The sequence below is a fragment of the Pelodiscus sinensis genome, chromosome 7, assembly GCF_052426305.1.
Source record: "Pelodiscus sinensis isolate ZL-2025 chromosome 7, ASM5242630v1, whole genome shotgun sequence".
NCBI classification, from domain to species: domain Eukaryota; kingdom Metazoa; phylum Chordata; order Testudines; family Trionychidae; genus Pelodiscus; species Pelodiscus sinensis.
This window is the reverse complement of record NC_143058.1, coordinates 55239869-55258815: the sequence shown is the minus strand read 5'-3', so window position 1 is coordinate 55258815 and position 18947 is coordinate 55239869. Positions and strand designations below refer to the sequence as shown.

Sequence of the window (18947 nt, the reverse complement as noted above, 5' to 3'; positions counted from 1 at the left end):
TAGCACTATGATGATGGCAGAGTTTCTCCCATTAGTGTACTTAATTCACCTCCCTGAGACTTTCCTGTTGCCACAGTGCTGTCCGCACAAGGGCTTACATCAGTATAACTACTTTTCTTAGGGATGTTGGTTTTTCAAACCCTCACCACTAAGCAAAGTTATCTGAAGTTAGTAAGGATTGTAGGATTTGTTAGTTATCTTCATTTCTCCTGAAGTACTGCACAGGATGAAAAATTACTCAAATACAAGGGCTATGCTGTTAGAGCTACTGACCCATTGTTTGGTGGCACTTCCAGGAAAACTAAAGCAGCGGGGCCCTTTCAATTTCAACCTTAGCTCAGATGTGATTCTCAGTAATGAGTGAAATCTAAATGAGTTTTTGATTGTCTTGCATGAAACAGGCAATAGATTTTTTTCTAGCTCAATCAGAAGTTATCAATCACCACACACGGGCAGCTGAAATTAAACTCTTGATAAATAATTTAGAGTGAATAAGGTCAATTTTTTTTCAGAATGCGAGTATTATATATCAAGGCACTGAACTTTAAGATACTATTGGTGGTTATCTTTCCGAGCCAGACAATCTCTGAAACATTTGGGCAGAAGAGTAGATGATCGGGTTGTATCTACATAATACATACCAGTGAGGCTAGAAAAAAGTCTAAGCTATACAGTGCCACAATCATTTATTTAGCTATAAATGCTGCATGTGAAAAATACGTTACACACATTTTATCTATATTTTGTAAAAATGCTTCCCTACCTTTAGTTTTCTAACAGCATCTCTCACAACTTCTGTACCTTTGGGCTGTTCCACTTCTGTACTGCCAAGAAACTGAAAATATTGTAATTTGTGAGAAAACAGTGATATGCTGACAGCACAATTTACTGATTAACTTTGTAAACAATATTTTGGAAATACAATTATCTCAGCATTTGATTTTGTTGTCTAATGGTGGATCTTAATATAGCTCTTTCTAATCAAAGGAAATGAAAGCAACAGAAAATAAACTCCTGATTAGAGTAAAAACATCAAAGTTATTTGAAGCAGACTTTGAAACCTATTTTACTTAGTTTGGTCTCATAGAAATCCTCGGATTTTTGGTCAAGTTGTTTTCCCTCTATAGAATATAATTTTACTGTTTTCTTCCTGGTATTGCCATATTGGAAATGTAAGACTTTTGGGAAAGAATGAAACAGTGCGGCTGTGTCTAGACTGGCAAGTTTTTCTGCAACAGCAGCTGCTTTTGTGGAAAAACTTGCCAGCTGTCCACACTGGTCGCTTGAATTTCTGCAAGAACACTGACGATCTCATGTAAGAAATCAGTGCTTCTTGCGGAAATACTATGCTGCTCCCGTTCGGGCAAAAGTCCTTTTGCACAAAAGCTTTTGTGCAAAAGGGCCAGTGTAGACAGCTCAGATTTGTTTTGCTCAAAAAAGCCCCGATCACGAAAATGGCAGTCGGGGCTTTTTTTGCGCAAAAGCACATCTAGATTGGCACAGACGCTTTTCCGCAAAAAGTGCTTTTGTGGAAAAGCATCCGTGCCAATCTAGACGCTCTTTTCCGTAAATGCTTTTAACGGAAAACTTTTCTGTAGATGTACATTCTGTAGATGTAGCCTACAAGTGTTTTATTAGCACCAGTGAAATAAGATACTTTCAAGATGTAAATTCAGCGTATGGAGCCAGTTTGGACTAGGTTGCTAACACTTTCATAAGTATGATGAAGAATAATGAAAGTAGTGATTTCACTTTGGCCATGGTCTGACACTACATTGACTTCAGTGGAATAACTTCTGAGTTACACTGGCAAACGTAATTTGCATTAACATGGCTGCCGCTTTTTTCCGGCTTGGAGATAAGCTGGAGAAAAGCGCCAGTCTAGACGTGATTCTCCGGAAAATAAAGCCTTGAAAGTAGGAATAAGAGATCCTCCGGAAAGGGTTTTATTTTCCGGAGAATCACGTCTATCTAGACTGGCGCTTTTCTCCGGCTTATCTTGAAGCCGGAAAAAAGCAGCAGCCATGTTAATGCAAATACCGTGGGGGATATTTAAATCCCCCGCGGATTTGCCTATTCCAAAGTGCTACATTAGCATCCCTTTTCCGGAAGGGATGCCAGTGTAGACACAGCCCAAGGGTATGTCTAGACTGAATCCCTCTGTCGGCAGAGGGATGCAGAGTAGGCAGGTCGACATTGCAAATGAGGCAGGGATTTAAATATCCCATGCCTAATTTGCATAAAAATGGCCACTGTGTTTTGCTGACTCAGCACTTTGTCGGCAAAAAGCGGCAGTCTAGAGGGGGACTGTCAAGAAAGAAAGCCTTTTTTGACAGATCCTGTAAACCCCCTTTCAGGAGGCATAAGGGATCTATCAAAAAAGGCATTCTTTCTTGACAGATCCCCCTTTAAACTGCTGATTTTTGCCGACTAAGTGCTGTGTCAGCAAAACGCATTGGCCATTTTTATGCAAATTAGGCACGGCATATTTAAATCCCTGCCTCATTTGCAATGTTGACCTGCCTAATCTGCATCCCTCTGCCGACAGAGGGATGCAGTCTAGACACACCCTTTGTATGAATAAAAGCAAGCTTCTTTGTGCAATATATGATTTTCATTCAGCTGTACCAACATACATATTGAACAGAGAGGTACATGAATTGTAAACTTAAAGTGACTTTAAAGCAATTCACAAGCTGCTCATGTTACAGCAATTTTCCAATATTCCTCCAATTCCCTAGCGATTTCTTTTGACAGCATAGGTACTAGACTCAGAGCAATGTACTATACTTGTGATCAATTTGAAAAAAATTACGGTACACTTATAGAAAAGTTTACCTACTCCATTGATAGATCTTATAACAATCATCAACATAGTCTGACTATAAATCTGTTTCTGTCACCTGAAATAGAATGTGCCATAATGAGTACAATAACATGCAGATCAAAACACCATGCATGTCTACTGTCAACACTCAACATTATTATAATACCCCACTTGGGAGAGAGAGGCTGTGTCATAGCAAAAGGCTAACAGTGTTTTTTATTATGAATTGTTAGCATACCCATCGCATCTTCTAATTTATTTAAAGTAGAGGACAGGTTCTTCCCTGGATAAATGACACTCATAAGTATTTACTGAGAATAATTTTAAAGAGTTCACACGATTAAAAGGCGTATGTCTTCCCGCCCCCCCCCTTTCTTTAGTGATATCCTTCCACACTAAATATAGCCAGGTGACCCAATGGAAGTTCTCTTTCCTTACTGCCATCCCTTTACAAGTTCAGCAAAGTATGCACCTTTTAGGACTAGTTACTTTGATATATCCCCCGTGTTCCCACCAGCCTCAGCACCCCTTCTACTTAGGAAACTAAAACTTCCAGCAGCTACATCTTCCAGGAGAGAAAGGGAAGACAAACCAGTAGCACTAGTTCCGCAGGCCCACATGAAAGGGGCATAAAGATTTTTCTATATCCCTCTCATCGCTCTCTCCCCTGAGCTTAGATCCCTGGACTGCAAAGCGGCTTTCTCAGTTCACATCCTTTCCCCCATTTTCTTATCTTAGGGGAGGGGTTGCAAGAGGGGGAGCAGAAGTTATGGAATGGACATGTCCATCTATGGGTGGACAAGAACAGTTCTGTGACACTGTGTGTGAGATGAGAAGGAGACAGGGTGGACAGATATGTGTGTGTGGAGATGGGAACTAGAGCAAAGAAATAAGTATAAACATGAAGACAGGATGGGTAAAAGGGCAGAAGAGTGAACACGGCTACGTAGGAATGGAAGGAGGACACGGATAGGTATATATATATATGAGGATAGATTGCAAGGAGTGTGTGCGTGTGCCTGCCAGTATGTGGGAGGAGGGGTATTTTAGCATGTGAGTGTTATTACATGTAATACATGTGATGGAGTGCTGGTGCAGAAGCTTTCGAGAGCCTCAGAAACATGTTTGTGTGTGTGGAGGAAGCACAGATAAATGGTTGTGCAGGGAACTTCTCCCATTGGCACTTCTTAATATTTATATGTGGTTAATTAAATGTTCAAGCGAGTTATCAAGGTAAGGACAGGTTTAAATTTCAACAAAATTATTATAAAATTTTTCTCTTGTTGATTCTATATTTGAGCAGTATGGATCTGGAAATCCTCATTCTGGGAGATAAAAATTCACTCTTATGGCAAGTAATGCTGAATTATAGATTTCAAACTGTAGCTGAGACTTGGAGATCCACAATAACAATCCCGCAAAGTAGAAAATAGCCCTTTTTAATTGTAATATCTCTCATGTATATTTCTTACCAAGCACAAAAGGGGGCAAAAAGAGGGGACTAAACATCTAATATAAACAAAGCGTTGCAAGCAAAGGAGTACACGATTATGTGACAACCACATTCAAAACATATATAAATACAGATTATGCAAAATATTACAAAAACAAATCAACAATGAAGACCACCTATTTCCCACAAACTATATGGAAATATGTTCTCAGTTACATCAACATTTATGAAAGATAAATTAACCAAAAAAATACTTCCAATCATTTTCAATGCAGAGCTTCATAAATTAATATTACTTTTGATGTCTAGCATCACTACATTAGGTTTTATTAAACTCTACAATTTTATTGTGCATGTGGAATACAAGATTATAAATAATAAAGTATGCAGAGTAAGAAAAGATAATAGGAAACATTTCATTCTAAAAACATAATGGAGGTTTGTAGCATAAATGTCAATATTATTCATAAGGTATCTGAGTCCACGGGCTAATGTCATTATGTAGATTGTTTATATTTGAAATTTTGTATAGCATCCACTGACTGGAGCTGTTTCACTGAGGAATGTTCTTAAATTTATTATAAAGTTAGTAATTGACTATTACATGTTAGACATGTCTCACCCATGACCTCTGTAAATTAACTGTCTCCTTTGATCTCTGGGGGTATGTCTACACTACAAAGTTAGTTCGAACTAACGGACATTAGTTCGAACTAACTTTGATAGGCGCTACACTAGCGCTCCGTTAGTTTGAACTTAATTCGAACTAACGGAGCGCTTAGTTCGAACTAGGTAAACCTCATTTTACGAGAATTAAGCCTAGTTCGAACTAGCTAGTTCGAATTAAGGGCTGTGTAGACCCTTAATTCGAACTAGTGGGAGGCTAATGCTTCCCAGGTTTCCCTGGTGGCCACTCTGGCCAACACCAGGGAAACTCTATTGCCCCCCTCCTGGCCCCGGAGCCCTTAAAGGGCCACGGGCTGGCTACATAGTTTGTGCCAGTTGCAAGGCTGCCAGCACCCGTGCCAGCAGACCCTGCACCTGCCACACCATGAGCCACCCACCCGAGGACACCCAGCCCTCCACTGCTCCCCAGGACCAGACTGGCGGCTCCCAGGAGCCTGCCCGGGGGCGCAAAAGGCGGGCGCCTGCTTGGTCAAGTGCAGAGATCGTGAACCTCATCGAGGTTTGGGGGGAAGCCTCCAATGTCCACAATCTCCGCACTAGCCACAGGAACGCGGCCGTCTACAGCCGCATGGCTGCCAGCCTGGCCGCCACGGGCCACCAGCGCAGCCGGGAGCAGATGCGCTGCAAAATCAAAGACCTGCGGCAGTCCTACTCCCGGGCCTGCCAGCCAGGGGCCGACCCGGAGGTCTGCCCCCACTTCCACGCCCTAGACTGCCTCCTGGGGGCTCATGCCGTCCCTGCCCCCCGGGACGTGATAGACCCGTGATAGCAGAGGGCCCACTCCAGGAGACGGAGGAGGAGGAGGAGGGCTCTGAGAGCCAGGAGCCTGCCGCCAGCCTGCCCGGGACCCGGGACCCCCGAGGCAACCCACAGAGCCGCTCGCCTGTGTCGTCCGAGGCCGGGGAGGCGTCCACCTGTGAGTACCCTCGTGTTCCCCTTATGTGTACGGGGGGCTGGGGCGAGAGGGAGCCCCGGGACCGTGCGCCTGGACCTTGGCCACCAAGGAGCAGCAGCTGGGGATCCTGCAGGGGCCCTGGCCTTGCAGAGGGGAGCTGGGTTTCACACACCTGGGCCCCTGGGGTAATTGACCACTGGTCTTGTTGCACCACAGCTGCAGCACCTGGGCCTGCAGAGCGCACCACCCCGCCTGCAGCAGCTGCCCGATCCCGGGCAAGCAGGAGAGCCAGGAATGAGGAGGAGTACCAAAGGCGGCACCTCCGGTTCATGGATCACCAGCTGCGCACCCAGGACCACTGGGTCCAGGAGGACCTGAGGCTGCGCTGGAGGAGTCTGGAGGCCCTGGAGGAGCAGGGCCGTGCCCTGCGAGGCCACCTCCAGAGCCTGCTCAACCACTTCCCATTTCTTCCTCCTGCTGCTCTTCCTGCTCCTCCTGCTCCTCCTCCTCCCTCTGCTTCCCCTTCTGCTCCCGCTCCTGCTTCCGCTCCTGCTTCCTCCACACCCCTCATCCCTCCTTCCCCCCCCCCACAACCATTTCCCACCGAGGCCCCCTGGACCCGCAGTGTGGCGAGACGGGAGAGGCAGCCGGACTCCCACCCCTGAGCTTTCCTTTCCCTTCCTCCCTTCCCTCCCCTTCCAGCTCCCTCGTCCCAGGTTTCCCCCTCCCCTCTCCTACTCTCTTCCCTCCCTCCCCCCACCCCAGTTATGTGAAATAAACAGACGTTTTTGTTTGAAAAACAGGTGTCTTTATTTTACAGTAGGTAGGGAGGGGAAAGGGGAAGGGGGGTAGGGTGGAAGAAGGCCCCAGTGGGGCATGCAGGGAGAGGTCAGTCCCCCTCCTCCTCCTGGAAGCTCTCCCGTAGGGCTTCCCGGATCCGGACGGCCCCCCGCTGGGCTTCCCGGATGGCGGCGGGGCAGGGCTGACCGTAGTGTCCAGCCATGCGGTCAGCCTCAGCCATCCAGGCTGGCAGGAAAGCCTCCCCCTTTCACTCACACAAATTGTGGAGCACACAACATGCTGCCACCACGGGAGGGATGTTGTGCTCGGCCAGGTCCAGACGGGTGAGGAGGCATCCAAAGCGGGCTTTCAGTCGCCCGAAGGCCCCCTCCACCACGATGCGGGCCCTGGTCAGCCTGGCATTGAAGGCACGCGGGAGGGATTGAGGTGCCCCGTGTAGGGCTTCATCAGCCACGGCTGCAGTGGGTAGGCGGCATCCCCCACCAGGCACACGGGCATGTCCACGTCCCCGACCCTGATGTGGCGGTCGGGGAAGAAGGTCCCGTCCTGCAGCCACTGGCACATGGAGGATTTGCGGTACACCCGGGCGTCGTGTGCTTTGCCGGACCAGCCCACATCAATGTCCGTGAACTGGCCCCGGTGGTCACACACAGCCTGCAGGATCACGGAGAAGTACCCCTTGCAGTTCACCTAACGGGACACCTGGTGTTCCGGGACACGGATGGGGATGTGCGTCCCGTCGATGGACCCCCCGCAGTTGGGGAAGCCGAGGGCGCCGAAGCCCCAGATGACGGCGTCCGGGTCGGCGAGGCGGACCACCCTGCGGAGCAGCACCCAGTTGATGGCCTTGACCACCTGCGGAGAGAGACACAGCAAAGCCAATCAGTGGGGCGCCCGGGTGGCTGGGAGCGTTCGTGCCCTGGCAGTGCCCCGCACCCCAGTCCCGGTAGCAACCCCCCTGGCGGCGTGTAGTACGGCCGGGACAGACCGACCCCTCCGGTGCGGGGTGCTTTCGCCTCCTCCCGCCCCCCCCTTTGTCCCTGGGGCGGCCCATCCCCCCACGCAGCCTCCTTCCCCCCCGGCTCGGTGGCTGACGAGTGCCATACCTGCATGAGCACCGCTCCGATGGTGGATCTCCCCACGCCGAACTGGTTCCCGACGGATCAGTAGCTGTCCGGCGTGAAGAGCTTCCATAGGGCGATGGCCACCCGCTTCTGGAGGGGGATGGCGGGCCTCATCCGAGTGTCCCTTCTGCGCAGGGCAGGGGCGAGCCACTCGCAGAGCTCCAGGAAGGTGTCCCTCCTTATCCTGAAGTTCTGGGTCCACTGTCGGTCCTCCCAGCGCTCCAGGACGATGCGGTCCCACCAGTCGCTGCTGGTGTCCAGACGCCAGATGCGGCGGGGCACACCGGTGCCGGGGCGCCGCCGCGGCTCCTCCACGGCCCCCAGGGCAGCCAGGCGGAGAGGCAGGGGGCTGACGTGCACCAGGAGGTGCCAGGCAGCCTCGAGCCATTGGTGGCAGGCTTGCAGCAGCAAGTCCAGAAAGTACACCAGAAGGTGCAGGGCGAGCTCTGGCTCCATGTTGCCACCTGCGGCAGCCCCCCGAAGGGAAACACCGACACAGACGGGCACAGAGACCAACGCTTTGCTGTCCCTCGGCGAGGTTGGCAAGGAAGCAGGAAAAGCTGAGAACCGGCTGTCCAGGGGGGTTCCTTTAAGCTCGAGCCTCAGATAGCCTCAGACAGCAGCCACACAAAGCAACTACTGACCTGATGCCCTGCCAGAACCTGTTTCAGCTGCCCTTAAATGCCCCCCTGCGTCCAATCAGTGTGGACGCGCTAGTTCGAATTAGCAAAACGCTAATTCGAACTAGTTTTTAGTTCTAGTGCGCTAGTTCGAATTAGCTTAGTTCGAATTAACTAATTCATACTAAGTTAGTTCGAATTAGCGCTGTAGTGTAGACGTACCCTAGGTAAGACATAAGTGAAAAGCAACGAACAAAAACATATTTTTATTTGCTGGCATATTTGCATTATAATTAGAGCTGGTCCACATGTAAAAAATTATATGTGTTTATTTTTTCCTCATTAAAACTGAATTTTTAACTGAGTATTTATCTCGGTCAATTTATTTACATGCAATTCTAGAGCTAACGTGAACATTCAGTAATGTTGTCTAAAGTTTTCATTGTGTATTTTAAGAAGCTAGACTTTGAAAACTGATGAACACATAACATTTTCTATAAACATATATTAAGCTGTTTTATTTAATTTTTATACAAAATATTATATATTAATTTTAATGGTTGCATGCCTTTTATCCAAACATTCATTTTCTTCAAAGGTGAATCAAAAGCTGTGCTTTTAAACATGGGACTTATTCTGATCTCATCTGCAACTGTATCTAGATGGAATAGGTTCAGTAAAGTCAATTAATCCCCTGAGTGACATAGGTAAGACTCCAGTAATACAGATGTTTTTTGTAGAAAACATACTGGACACGGTCTTACTCTCATTGACATTTTATAATTTTATTTTGCTACTGTTAGTTACTAATCTATTTTTGTAGGTTATGTTGACCCATTATTACATCAGAAATATTCTTATTGATATAAAATCAGAGCCATCCCTTAGGAAGAGCAAATTGGTGCGACTGCACTGGGCTCCAGGCACTTTCAGGGGTCCTGAGCTTTGATATCACAGTATCAGATGGGGTGAGAACAGCATCTGTCTACCTTGAGCATAGCAGTCGGAAGCAGCAAGCAACCAGGATGCAGCATGGTGAGTCTGACCCTGCCACTCCTTTGCAGCTCATACATTTGGCATAGCTGGGGACAGAGGTGGCTAGGCAAGTTGGATTTCTGGCTGCCACACAAATAGGTGGGCTCTCCCATTACACCTGTACAGAGATGAGATTGTGCAGCCTCTGCCCCCTTGCTGGGCTGGGGGGCCACGTTGGGGTGGTGCGCAGGCAACTCCTCCACCCAGTGCATCCATCCTAGTCCTGCTATTATTCATATGCAGACGCCGGGGAATGTGGTGGTCCCAGCCCAGAGTGGACAGCAGGTAGCACAAGCACTCAGTAGACAAGCACCCCTGATTATCAGTGCAAGAGCCCCATGCCTCCATGTAGGGTTGCCAGGTGTCCAGTATTCACCCGGACAGATCGGTATTTTCACCTCCTGTCCGTTAAAAAAAATTCAGAGAATACCGGACATCTGAGATGTCTGGTATTTTCAGATTTTTTCCCCCGCCAGGAGGAGAAAACGCTGGGCATCTGGCAACCCTACAAACACTCAGCACCTGGCCTTCCCCCACCCAGCCCCCAACACTCCCAGCCACCCGACCACAGCTCCCATGCTTACCTGGTTCCGCAAAGATGCCAGCAAAAATGGCTGCCGACCAAGGGGCTTCCCCTGGGTCTTAGTGCTCAACCGTGCCCCTGTTCCTATCCCTGCACTCACTCCTAAAGGGGACATGCGGTTTTAATGCTGTTTTATTTTAATTTTTTTTTTTTTTTTTTTTTGCTTAATAAGTCCTGGAGTCCTTTTTTTTCCCCTCAGCAAACTTCGGTCTCCTCCCCAAACAGGCCTCTTCTGTTGTTTTTTGTTGTTTACATGAAACAACTAAATATCCATCTAAACTCTGAATCCTTTGTACTTGAGCAGCCTATCACAAGTTTCCACAATAAACAGGTATTAATACAGTCTAGAGCTCCTATAATATTTTGTTCATTGACCATAATAGCTAATTTTGATCATCTTTTTCTTTACTAAGGTAATAATTTCCGTCCCAAAAACTATATATTATGTTAATTTTATATTCTACTTCTTTAAAATGTTTTTACACTAAAAAATTACCTTTCTGCGTGTAAAAAAAGGTTTTGAAAATAAAAGTTCCAGAACAGAAACTCTTTTTGTAGCTTAGTATTTTAAATTCCACTCTCCCAGCAGAGAGCAGTGCAGGATATTTTACAGACATACAATAATAACAAGATCTGGTTGGGTTTGTTTTTATCATCACATTCCCAGTTTTTAAAAACAAACCCTTAATCTTTCACAGTGACATATTTCCTTGTGGATTGGAAACACTGAATGTTAAAAGTTCTCATTTATCTGAAATTAAAGGTAGCTATAGAAAAAATAAAATACCTACCAAATTCATACAACAATTAACAGAGAAAGAACGGCCATACAGGGTCAGACCAAAGGTCCATCTGGGCCAATATCCTGTCTGTCGACAGTGGTCAATACCAGATGTTCCAGAGGGAGGGGACACAACAGGTAATCATCACGTGATCCTTCTCCTGTCATCCATTTCCAGACAAACGGAGGCTAGGGACACCATTCCTGCCCATCCTAGCTACTAGTAATTGATAGGCCTAACCTCCATGAATCTATCTAGCTCTTTCTTGAACCCTGTTCAAGTTCTAGTCTTCACAACAACAGGAAGAAAGCAATGTAAATTTTACTAGATGCCTGTTGTCAAAGTCTGATAAACTGGCTCTTTAAAACAGCAGAAGTTGGAAAAATATTTATTGGTGAAAGAAAAAACGTATTGGAAAAAATAGCCTGAATAATAATCCCCTCATAGAGGTATATAACCAAGGCCAGGGGTTTGTAATCAGAAGCACATTTAAGAAACTGGTCAATACTGTGTGGAAACTATTAGATTCCCAGAAGGCACTGAGAGCAATGGCTTGCAGTGTGTGGCAACTGACACTAAACTCTCTGAGCCAATTTTCTAAGACTGGGAATATGGACCTGTGACGGGGCGGCCCCGCCCCGCACTCAAGCCCAGGGAAACCACCTGGGGCCGGGGGCGGAGAAGGCCCCACCCACACAGCCCTACTGTGCATGCTCCAAAGGGAGCAGGGATACAAAAGGCTGCTGGCCTGCTCAGAAGGGGCAGACTGCGGCCCGAGCAGGAGCTAGCGACCATGGGTCAGAGAGGGAGTTGCCGAGGGAGCTGAGCGTGCTGCTGCCGGGCTCGGCCCCAACGCCGGAGCTGCCGACCGACTACCCGCGACCCGAGCGCCGGACCGGACTCCGCCCACTCTGCGACTGCCAGGGGGAGGACCACTACAGCCCGGCGACCGACGCCGACAGGTGGGACCGCGGCAGGCTGCGAGCAGGGGGTAGGAAGCGACCCAGGGCAGGGAGCTGTAGAAGCCACTGAGGGCTCGGGGCGTTGCGGGGAGGAGCCCCCGCCGAGCCAGTGGTGGGAACCTCCCGAAACTAATAGGGCCCTGGGTCGGGGTCCGGTGGAGAGGGAGGGCCCGGACCCCCCTACCCCTGCTGCCCGAGACCCTGGCACGTGGAGAGCAGGGTAACAAACTGCAAACAGTGGACTAGGCCTCTGGGCCTGCAAACTGAGGACTAGGCCGGGAGGCCGTATTTCCCCTAGCACAGGGGCATTGTACTTTGGGACTAGGCCGGTGGGCCGTATTTCCCCTACGAGAGGGGCAGTGTACTTTGAGGGCTAGGCCCAGACGGGCCGAGTTAGGCCCCGGATGGGGGTGGCAACCCCGAGACAGGGGCGAGCCCCCCGACAGGACCTTCTTTGTGTTCTTTGAGATTTGCATCATATATCAAATACAGTGCAGACCCAGTAAGAGGCTCTGAAGGTGTTCTGATTAGTAAACAAAGGATGGTAAACATCTTATTTTGGTCAATGGTTAAGAGAACTTTTGACTGCAGGATGATTCTGAGAAGCAGCAGCCACGAATCTTTACATGCACATTGAATGCCTTTTGCCTAACTGTCTGGTGAGGAAGGCTAGTAGAGGACATGGCCATGCCTTGGAAAAGATGATTTTGGACATAAGGGATTTTTTAGGAACTATACATGAAAAAGAAAGAAAGGATAGTTACTGTTACCAAAGATAAATAGGAAAGAAAAACAGGTGGTGATAAATCAGTTAAGATGAAGCCAGAGATGAAGGTATTTAAGCAGAAGAGAAAATATTTATCACACCTGAAAAACAGCGAAAGGGAATTGTATTAGGTGAAATACTATAATTGGAAAAAAAAAAAAAAGCAAAAACAGGACTATAAATTAGATTTGCAGTTACTTCTGAAGCAAAAAAAAAAAAAAAAAGGAATTATCTTGTTCACTGAGGGTACGTCTACACTACAACGTTAAGTCGAACTAACGTGTTTTGCTAATTCGAACTAGCATGTCCACATTAAGTGGACCCTAAACTGGGCTTAAGGATGGCCAGAAGCAGTGCCGGCAGGGCATCAGAGGAGGACTTAGAGCGTGGAGATGCTGTCTCAGGCTAACCAAGGGCTGCGCTTAAAGGGTCCCGACCCCCACCACGGACAGACAGTTCTCAGGGGTGCCCTGCTTGCAAACCAGTCCTGGCTTGGAGTGCCCGGAGTACCCACACTGGGCACATCACACCACTCGGACATCAGCCCAGCTGCACTTGCTGCAGGCTGCCATATGGGGAGAGGGGGCAATTGGGGGGCTGCAGGAGAGCTTCCACCCCCAGAAGCCCGCAAAGCCAGCCCAGTCCTCCCCATCGGGGGCTCGTACCCCATTCCTCCCTCACCTCCTTCCACTTACCCTTCCTTAGCCCCTTTTCTTGATGTACAAAATAAAGGAAAATTGTGTTCAAAAATGGAATCTGTCTTTATTGAACAAAACTGGGGGAGACTGGGAAAAGGAGGTGGGAGAGGGGAAGAGAGAGGCTGGGAGAGGGGAGGGCAACTAAAATGATCAGGGATTGGGAACAGGTCCCATATGAAGAGAGGCTAAAGAGACTGGGACTTTTCAGCTTAGAAAAGAGGAGACGGAGGGGGGACAGGTTAGAGGTCTCTAAAAGCAGGAGCTGGGTGGAGAGGGTGCATACAGAAAAGTTCTTCATTAGTTCCCATAAAGAAGGACTAGAGGACACCAAAGGAAAGGAATGGGTAGCAGGCTTCAAACTAGTAACAGAATGTTGTTCTTCACAAAGCAAAGAGTCAACCTGTGGAACTCCTTGCTGCAGGAGGAGCCACCAGCCTGGTGCCGGGAAGAGAGGGAGGGCTGGGGGGCATCGGGTGGGTGGCTCGATCCGTGCCAGGTGCAGGGTCTGCTGGCTGGGTGTTGGCAGGCTTGCACCTGGCACGGGCACCATAGCCAGCCCGTGCCCCTTTAAGGGGGCCGGGAGGGGGGCAGACGAGTTTCCCTGGTGTTGGCCAGAGTGGCCACCAGGGAAACCTGGGGAGGGCTAGCCTCCCACTAGTTCGAATTAAGGGTCTACACCGCCCTTAATTCGAACTAGTAAATTCGAACTAGGCTTAATCCTCGTGGAATGAGGATTACCTAGTTCGAACTAAGCGCTCCGGTAGTTCAAATTAAGTTCCAACTAACGGAGCGCTAGTGTAGTGCCTATGAAAGTTAGTTCGAACTAACGTTAGTTCGAACTAACTTTGTAGTGTAGACATACCCTGAGATTGTTGAAGAGACCGTGACAAATTCTAAATTAATTTAAGGGGAATCCATCTGGTTTCAGTTGTTCTTGGCCTAAAGGTTCTGCAATGATTTAGCTGCAATCTCTCTTCCAATTGCAGAATGGAGATTCCCTCAGCCAAACTGCTTTGAGTACTAGTCACAGTGACTCACCTGAGGTACCGTGGACTTCAACATAGACTAGCTGAGGAAGTACCCATGCTCATACAGCCTATGCTGAAACTTGTGCTGACTAGCTTTTGCTTTAATTTATGTCTTCTTACACGCTATGCTTCATAGCTTCTCTTGCTACATCTCTTTTCTGAGCCTGTCCTACCTGACCAAATTCAGAGGTTATGGGAAAAGAAGTGTAGGTTACAAAGCTGCATATTGCTAAGCGGATATGGGAGTAAAGGAGGCTGAGTGGAACTGAATCTAATTAGGTGGAGTTTAAAGCCACTGAGACCAGAAGAATGCAGGGCTCTATCATCTTAGATTCCCTTTGATTTAACTCTGAATTTGACCAACTGTTACTGGGCACACCTGCAGGCATGAAAAAAAGAAAAAGGGCAAGAGTCTAGATTCTAGAATACAAATTTATATTAGCTGACCCCAGCTCATGCTTCAGAACAATTTATCTGCAAAATTGTCTTAAACTTTGTAAATAATTAAAACTCACATTCTCATGATTATCAGAGAAAGAACACCACAATGATCCATTAGGATGTTAGGATGTTAAGAGGCAGGTAATAAGCTAATCATGTAGTTGATACAATTTGTATTGACTACACAATTAGTCGATCAGCGAAGGTGCTCTGTCCTGGCTCATGATGGGTCCAGGAGCGACTCCCACTGCAGCGTGGCAGTTTAAATGTAGAAGGAGCCAGGCAGCCCGGCTCCCTCTACATTTAAACTGAAGAGCTGCAGCAGGGGTAGATCCCAGACAGGTGCAAGCCAGCCCTCTGGCCACGAACACGGGCTTCTCCAGCAGCAACCACTGTCTGCAATGGGGAGTGGGATCCCAGTTCCCTGCTGGGACCCCTTATGGACAGGGGCCACTCCGCATAATGAGGAGCAGCTTCTGCACACAGTGAGCCTGGGCAGCAGCATGGGGTGGGGGGCGGGGGGAGGGGGTAGCCATCTTAAAAGCCAGTTCTGCTTTTAAGATGGCTCCCGTCAGCACTGGTTCGTACCTCCCCCCCCCCACTGTCTGTGATACAGAGACAGTGGGGGGGGAGGGGGGAGGGAGGAAGGAAATGCCAGTAGTCGAGTAGTCAACTTGACTAGTTGCTTACATCCCTATTAACATGATGTATTTTAAAAAATCAGATAATGGTTTAGCCATCAGATTACTAATAGAAGTTGGAATAACTAATCCCGAAAAAAAATAATATTAAAAGATGGAGCCCACATCTCTACAAGGAAGAGAAGAGCAGATTAGAGCAAAGGGAGGGATACATTACTTCCTGCAAAAGACAAAGCTTATCTTGACAGGATTCTCACTACAGAAGGTAATTAAATACAACACATACTATAGTGCCATGGGTTCAAACAGCATTTTTACAGACACATTTTAAAAAGGAGTTGGTGTTTCAGGTCAAAAGGAACCACCATATCACATAATTTGACCTTCCTTTCATTACAGGCCACAAGACATTTCTTGAACTACCTCTGCACCAAACTAGCAACCTGAATTAGATCAAAGTATTACAGCTCTGAGGTAGACTAAACTCAAAGAAAGCAAGATGGACAGAGGTGCACCAATGTCGAAGGCCCCTCTAATGGTACTAACATGAAATTAATTTAGTAAGATGTAGCCAGATGATCCTTTCCCCAGGATCTTACACTCTAAGAACCTGAAACTGAGGCTACCTCTACACAATAGCCCAGATCGACACTGTGAGATCAATTCACTGGCACTTCATTTAGTGAGTCTAGTGAAGATCTGCCAAATCTAATAGATTGTTCTTCCATCAATCCTTTTAGTCTACCCCAGATGAGAAGAGTAAGCAAGTCTACTTGCAGTATAGATCCCACAGTAACTTGATTTAAAGCATACTGAGTCCAGCTACATTATTCATATAGTGGGAGTTGCGTAGCTTAAGTCATTTTCCTGCTGTAGCATAGCTGTAGCCCTGCAAACCTATAGAACTAGATTGTGATTCAGATCATGAGTCTGTGAAAGGAAGAAAAAACAGCACCCCTTTCAGATTATGAGGGTTACTTGGATCTTAGCTACAGGCATGGAAGAATAAGCAGGACTACATGAAAACTTACTTTCTACCCAGAATAACTGAATGGAGAATGGGTGATGTGGCTTGTTCCTGTTGCCCTCGTAGGTAAGGGTAGAAATGTACTGCTAGCATAGGTACCCAGAAAAAAAAAGCCTACTATCCCAGGAGCAAGGAGGAAAAAACGGAGGAAAAGTAGTTCAGAATGTCTCTCTCAAGCACAATCTAGGCCAACTGAGTGAAGGATTGCAGGATCAGGCAGTAGGGCTTCTAGGATTTACAGTAAGTAAATAAATAGTAAATAGTAAGGGAGAGAAAAGTATGAGAAAGAAGTATGTACAATGTTTCATGCTTCATGAAGCACTGTACAATGTAATATGCACTGCTATGACTTGCACATCAAGTTGTTGGCTCTTTTTCCTGTATTAATGACGTGCAAACAGACCAGAGCAGATACCTAAATTGGTTAAAGGCATGAAAGGGGAAAATAAGGAGTGAGAAAGGACAATTCTCTCTTGATGATGTTAATTTATTTCTTGAAAATAATGTCTTCCTCTAAATTATAGAGGACGTCTTAAGCTCTGAGTGTTAAAAGTTCTTCATCACTCCACAGTCAAGAATCCTGTGCTTTTGGAAGTAGGGAAAACAAACTATAAACAAAAAAAACTATCCATATCAAAAAAGACAAAAAGAATGAGTTCTGGAACATCTTAAAGAATAAAAGATTTATTTGGGCATAAGCTTTTGTGGGTAAAATCTACTTCATCAGATGCATAGAAAAAAGACAAAAATCTCCCAAGCTCATTCATTTGCATTTTAATTTGGACACATTTTTTTTTTAAATTTCTGGCTGTTACACCAGGGAGAACTTTTTTCTTGCATGAATTCATACTATTTCCATCTACTTTGGTGGTGTTCTGTGTGTGCACTGATGACACAAGTGACAATAGTTCCTCTACTCCTATTCCCAAACTGTCAAGTTCACTTCTAACCTGACAGCCATCTAATTGCCTTAGGACAGATGGCACCAAGCTAACCTACCCTGTTTTTACATTATTATTTATCTTCCCTGTAGAGCTCCTTACAGTAGTTTAGTGATGACTGACATAAAAATTAGATAACTAACAACCAGAACTAACTTATAAAATGAACCCAATATTGATGCTACTGTAGTCTGGCCTGATGGTATTCACAGGGTGTATACATGGAGATTCTGGCTAAAAGTATGTGTGGCACTATAGATGAGTACGGAACCAGGTGCATGATTCCTGCTGCTGTTCCAAGTGTCCACATTATGCTGTGCTGGACATGGGTGTAATGCGGTGTACATGCATATACCCATGTCTACATTGCTGCTATTATTTCACAATGTTACTGCTACCATTTTGGACAATATCCCAGGGTTCTGTGAGGACAACGAGAACCTCTATGAATAACTTTGTTGTATATTGTTATTACTGTGCCTGTCTTCACATATTTGGTAATGGCAGTTCCTGGTTCATGTCTTCCTTCCTTTTACTTCTTGCAAACTGGGTGGAAGACATGAAGCAATGGGATAATAATGTGGTTCTATTCCTAGACAAATGGTTATGCTGTGGAGTGGGCGATATTAAGGAATTTGGACAGAACTTTCTGACAAATTGAAGACTGTGAGGTCAATGACCGACCGACCGACCGACCTTCCTATCTATCTATCTATCTATCTATCTTCCTATCTATCTATCTATCTATCTATCTATCTATCTATCTATCTATCTATCTATCTATCTATCTATGATGAATGCCAGTATTCCCATGGTAATCTGCTGCTTCTGATAGAGGAGAACCAGCATGGCATGGTAGGAGCACATCACTTTGGAAATCTGTGATAACCAGCACTTTAGACATCCAAATGAGAAAACAACCTATGTGGAGCTGTATGAAAAGCTTGCACCAAACCTCCAGTAGCAAGACATTAGATACAGAGAAGCCACGGTGGCTCAGAACTGGGTTGTGGGGCTACTGTACACTACTGAAGCCCTTTCTAGAACATTGCTACTTATAGAATTATGATCTGACCAGTCAACCACACACCTTATTTGGAATTGGAGGTATGCAATCAAACAGCAGCTCATATACAACACAAAGTAAACAATATACACTGTGTTTAACTAGTTAAAATGATAAATGGAAAGTTTAAACAACGTAAGGACACTATTTCTATATTTTCCGCTAGCCCTCTGAGTTGCCACACTCAAAGAATCTGCTCTAAAAATGCTTAATCACAATTTAGCCCATGTCGAAGAAGGCCTTTCCTACTGAGAAATGTTAAAAATCTCTCTCATAAAAGCACACTCAACACTATATTTTACAATGTGCTAATTAATAATTTAAGAAAGCAAGATTTCTTTTCCCCTTTAATGTCAATTTTCCCTTCCTTTTATCCCTCACTGAAACTGTAATGCTGAACTTATGATGGGACAATTTTTGCCATAGCAATGTGCAGTGACTTCATAAACACAGAAATATTAATTCCCTATAGGATTAAGTAGAAGCACATATCATGTTTAGGAAATAAATTGTCATTTTAAACACAAATATCTTCAGTAACAGGAATATAGAAATCTACTGTCCTTGCTT

The 18947-nt window shown here is 46.2% G+C and overlaps 1 protein-coding gene across 15 annotated transcripts in view; it reads right to left on the bottom strand.

Annotated features, from left to right (window-relative positions):
• Positions 1-18947, bottom strand: part of GULP1 (GULP PTB domain containing engulfment adaptor 1) — a 372795-nt gene that overhangs the window by 118700 nt on the left and 235148 nt on the right. For 14 of the 15 annotated variants that reach the window (XM_075933787.2, XM_075933780.2, XM_075933784.2 and 11 more), the window contains one exon: positions 764-835. In XM_075933787.2, the coding sequence (XP_075789902.1) occupies positions 764-835 (72 nt within the window). Of the gene's footprint in view, positions 1-763; positions 836-2842; positions 2891-18947 lie in introns of those variants that run through there. The other variant, XM_075933788.1, reaches the window with a different exon arrangement.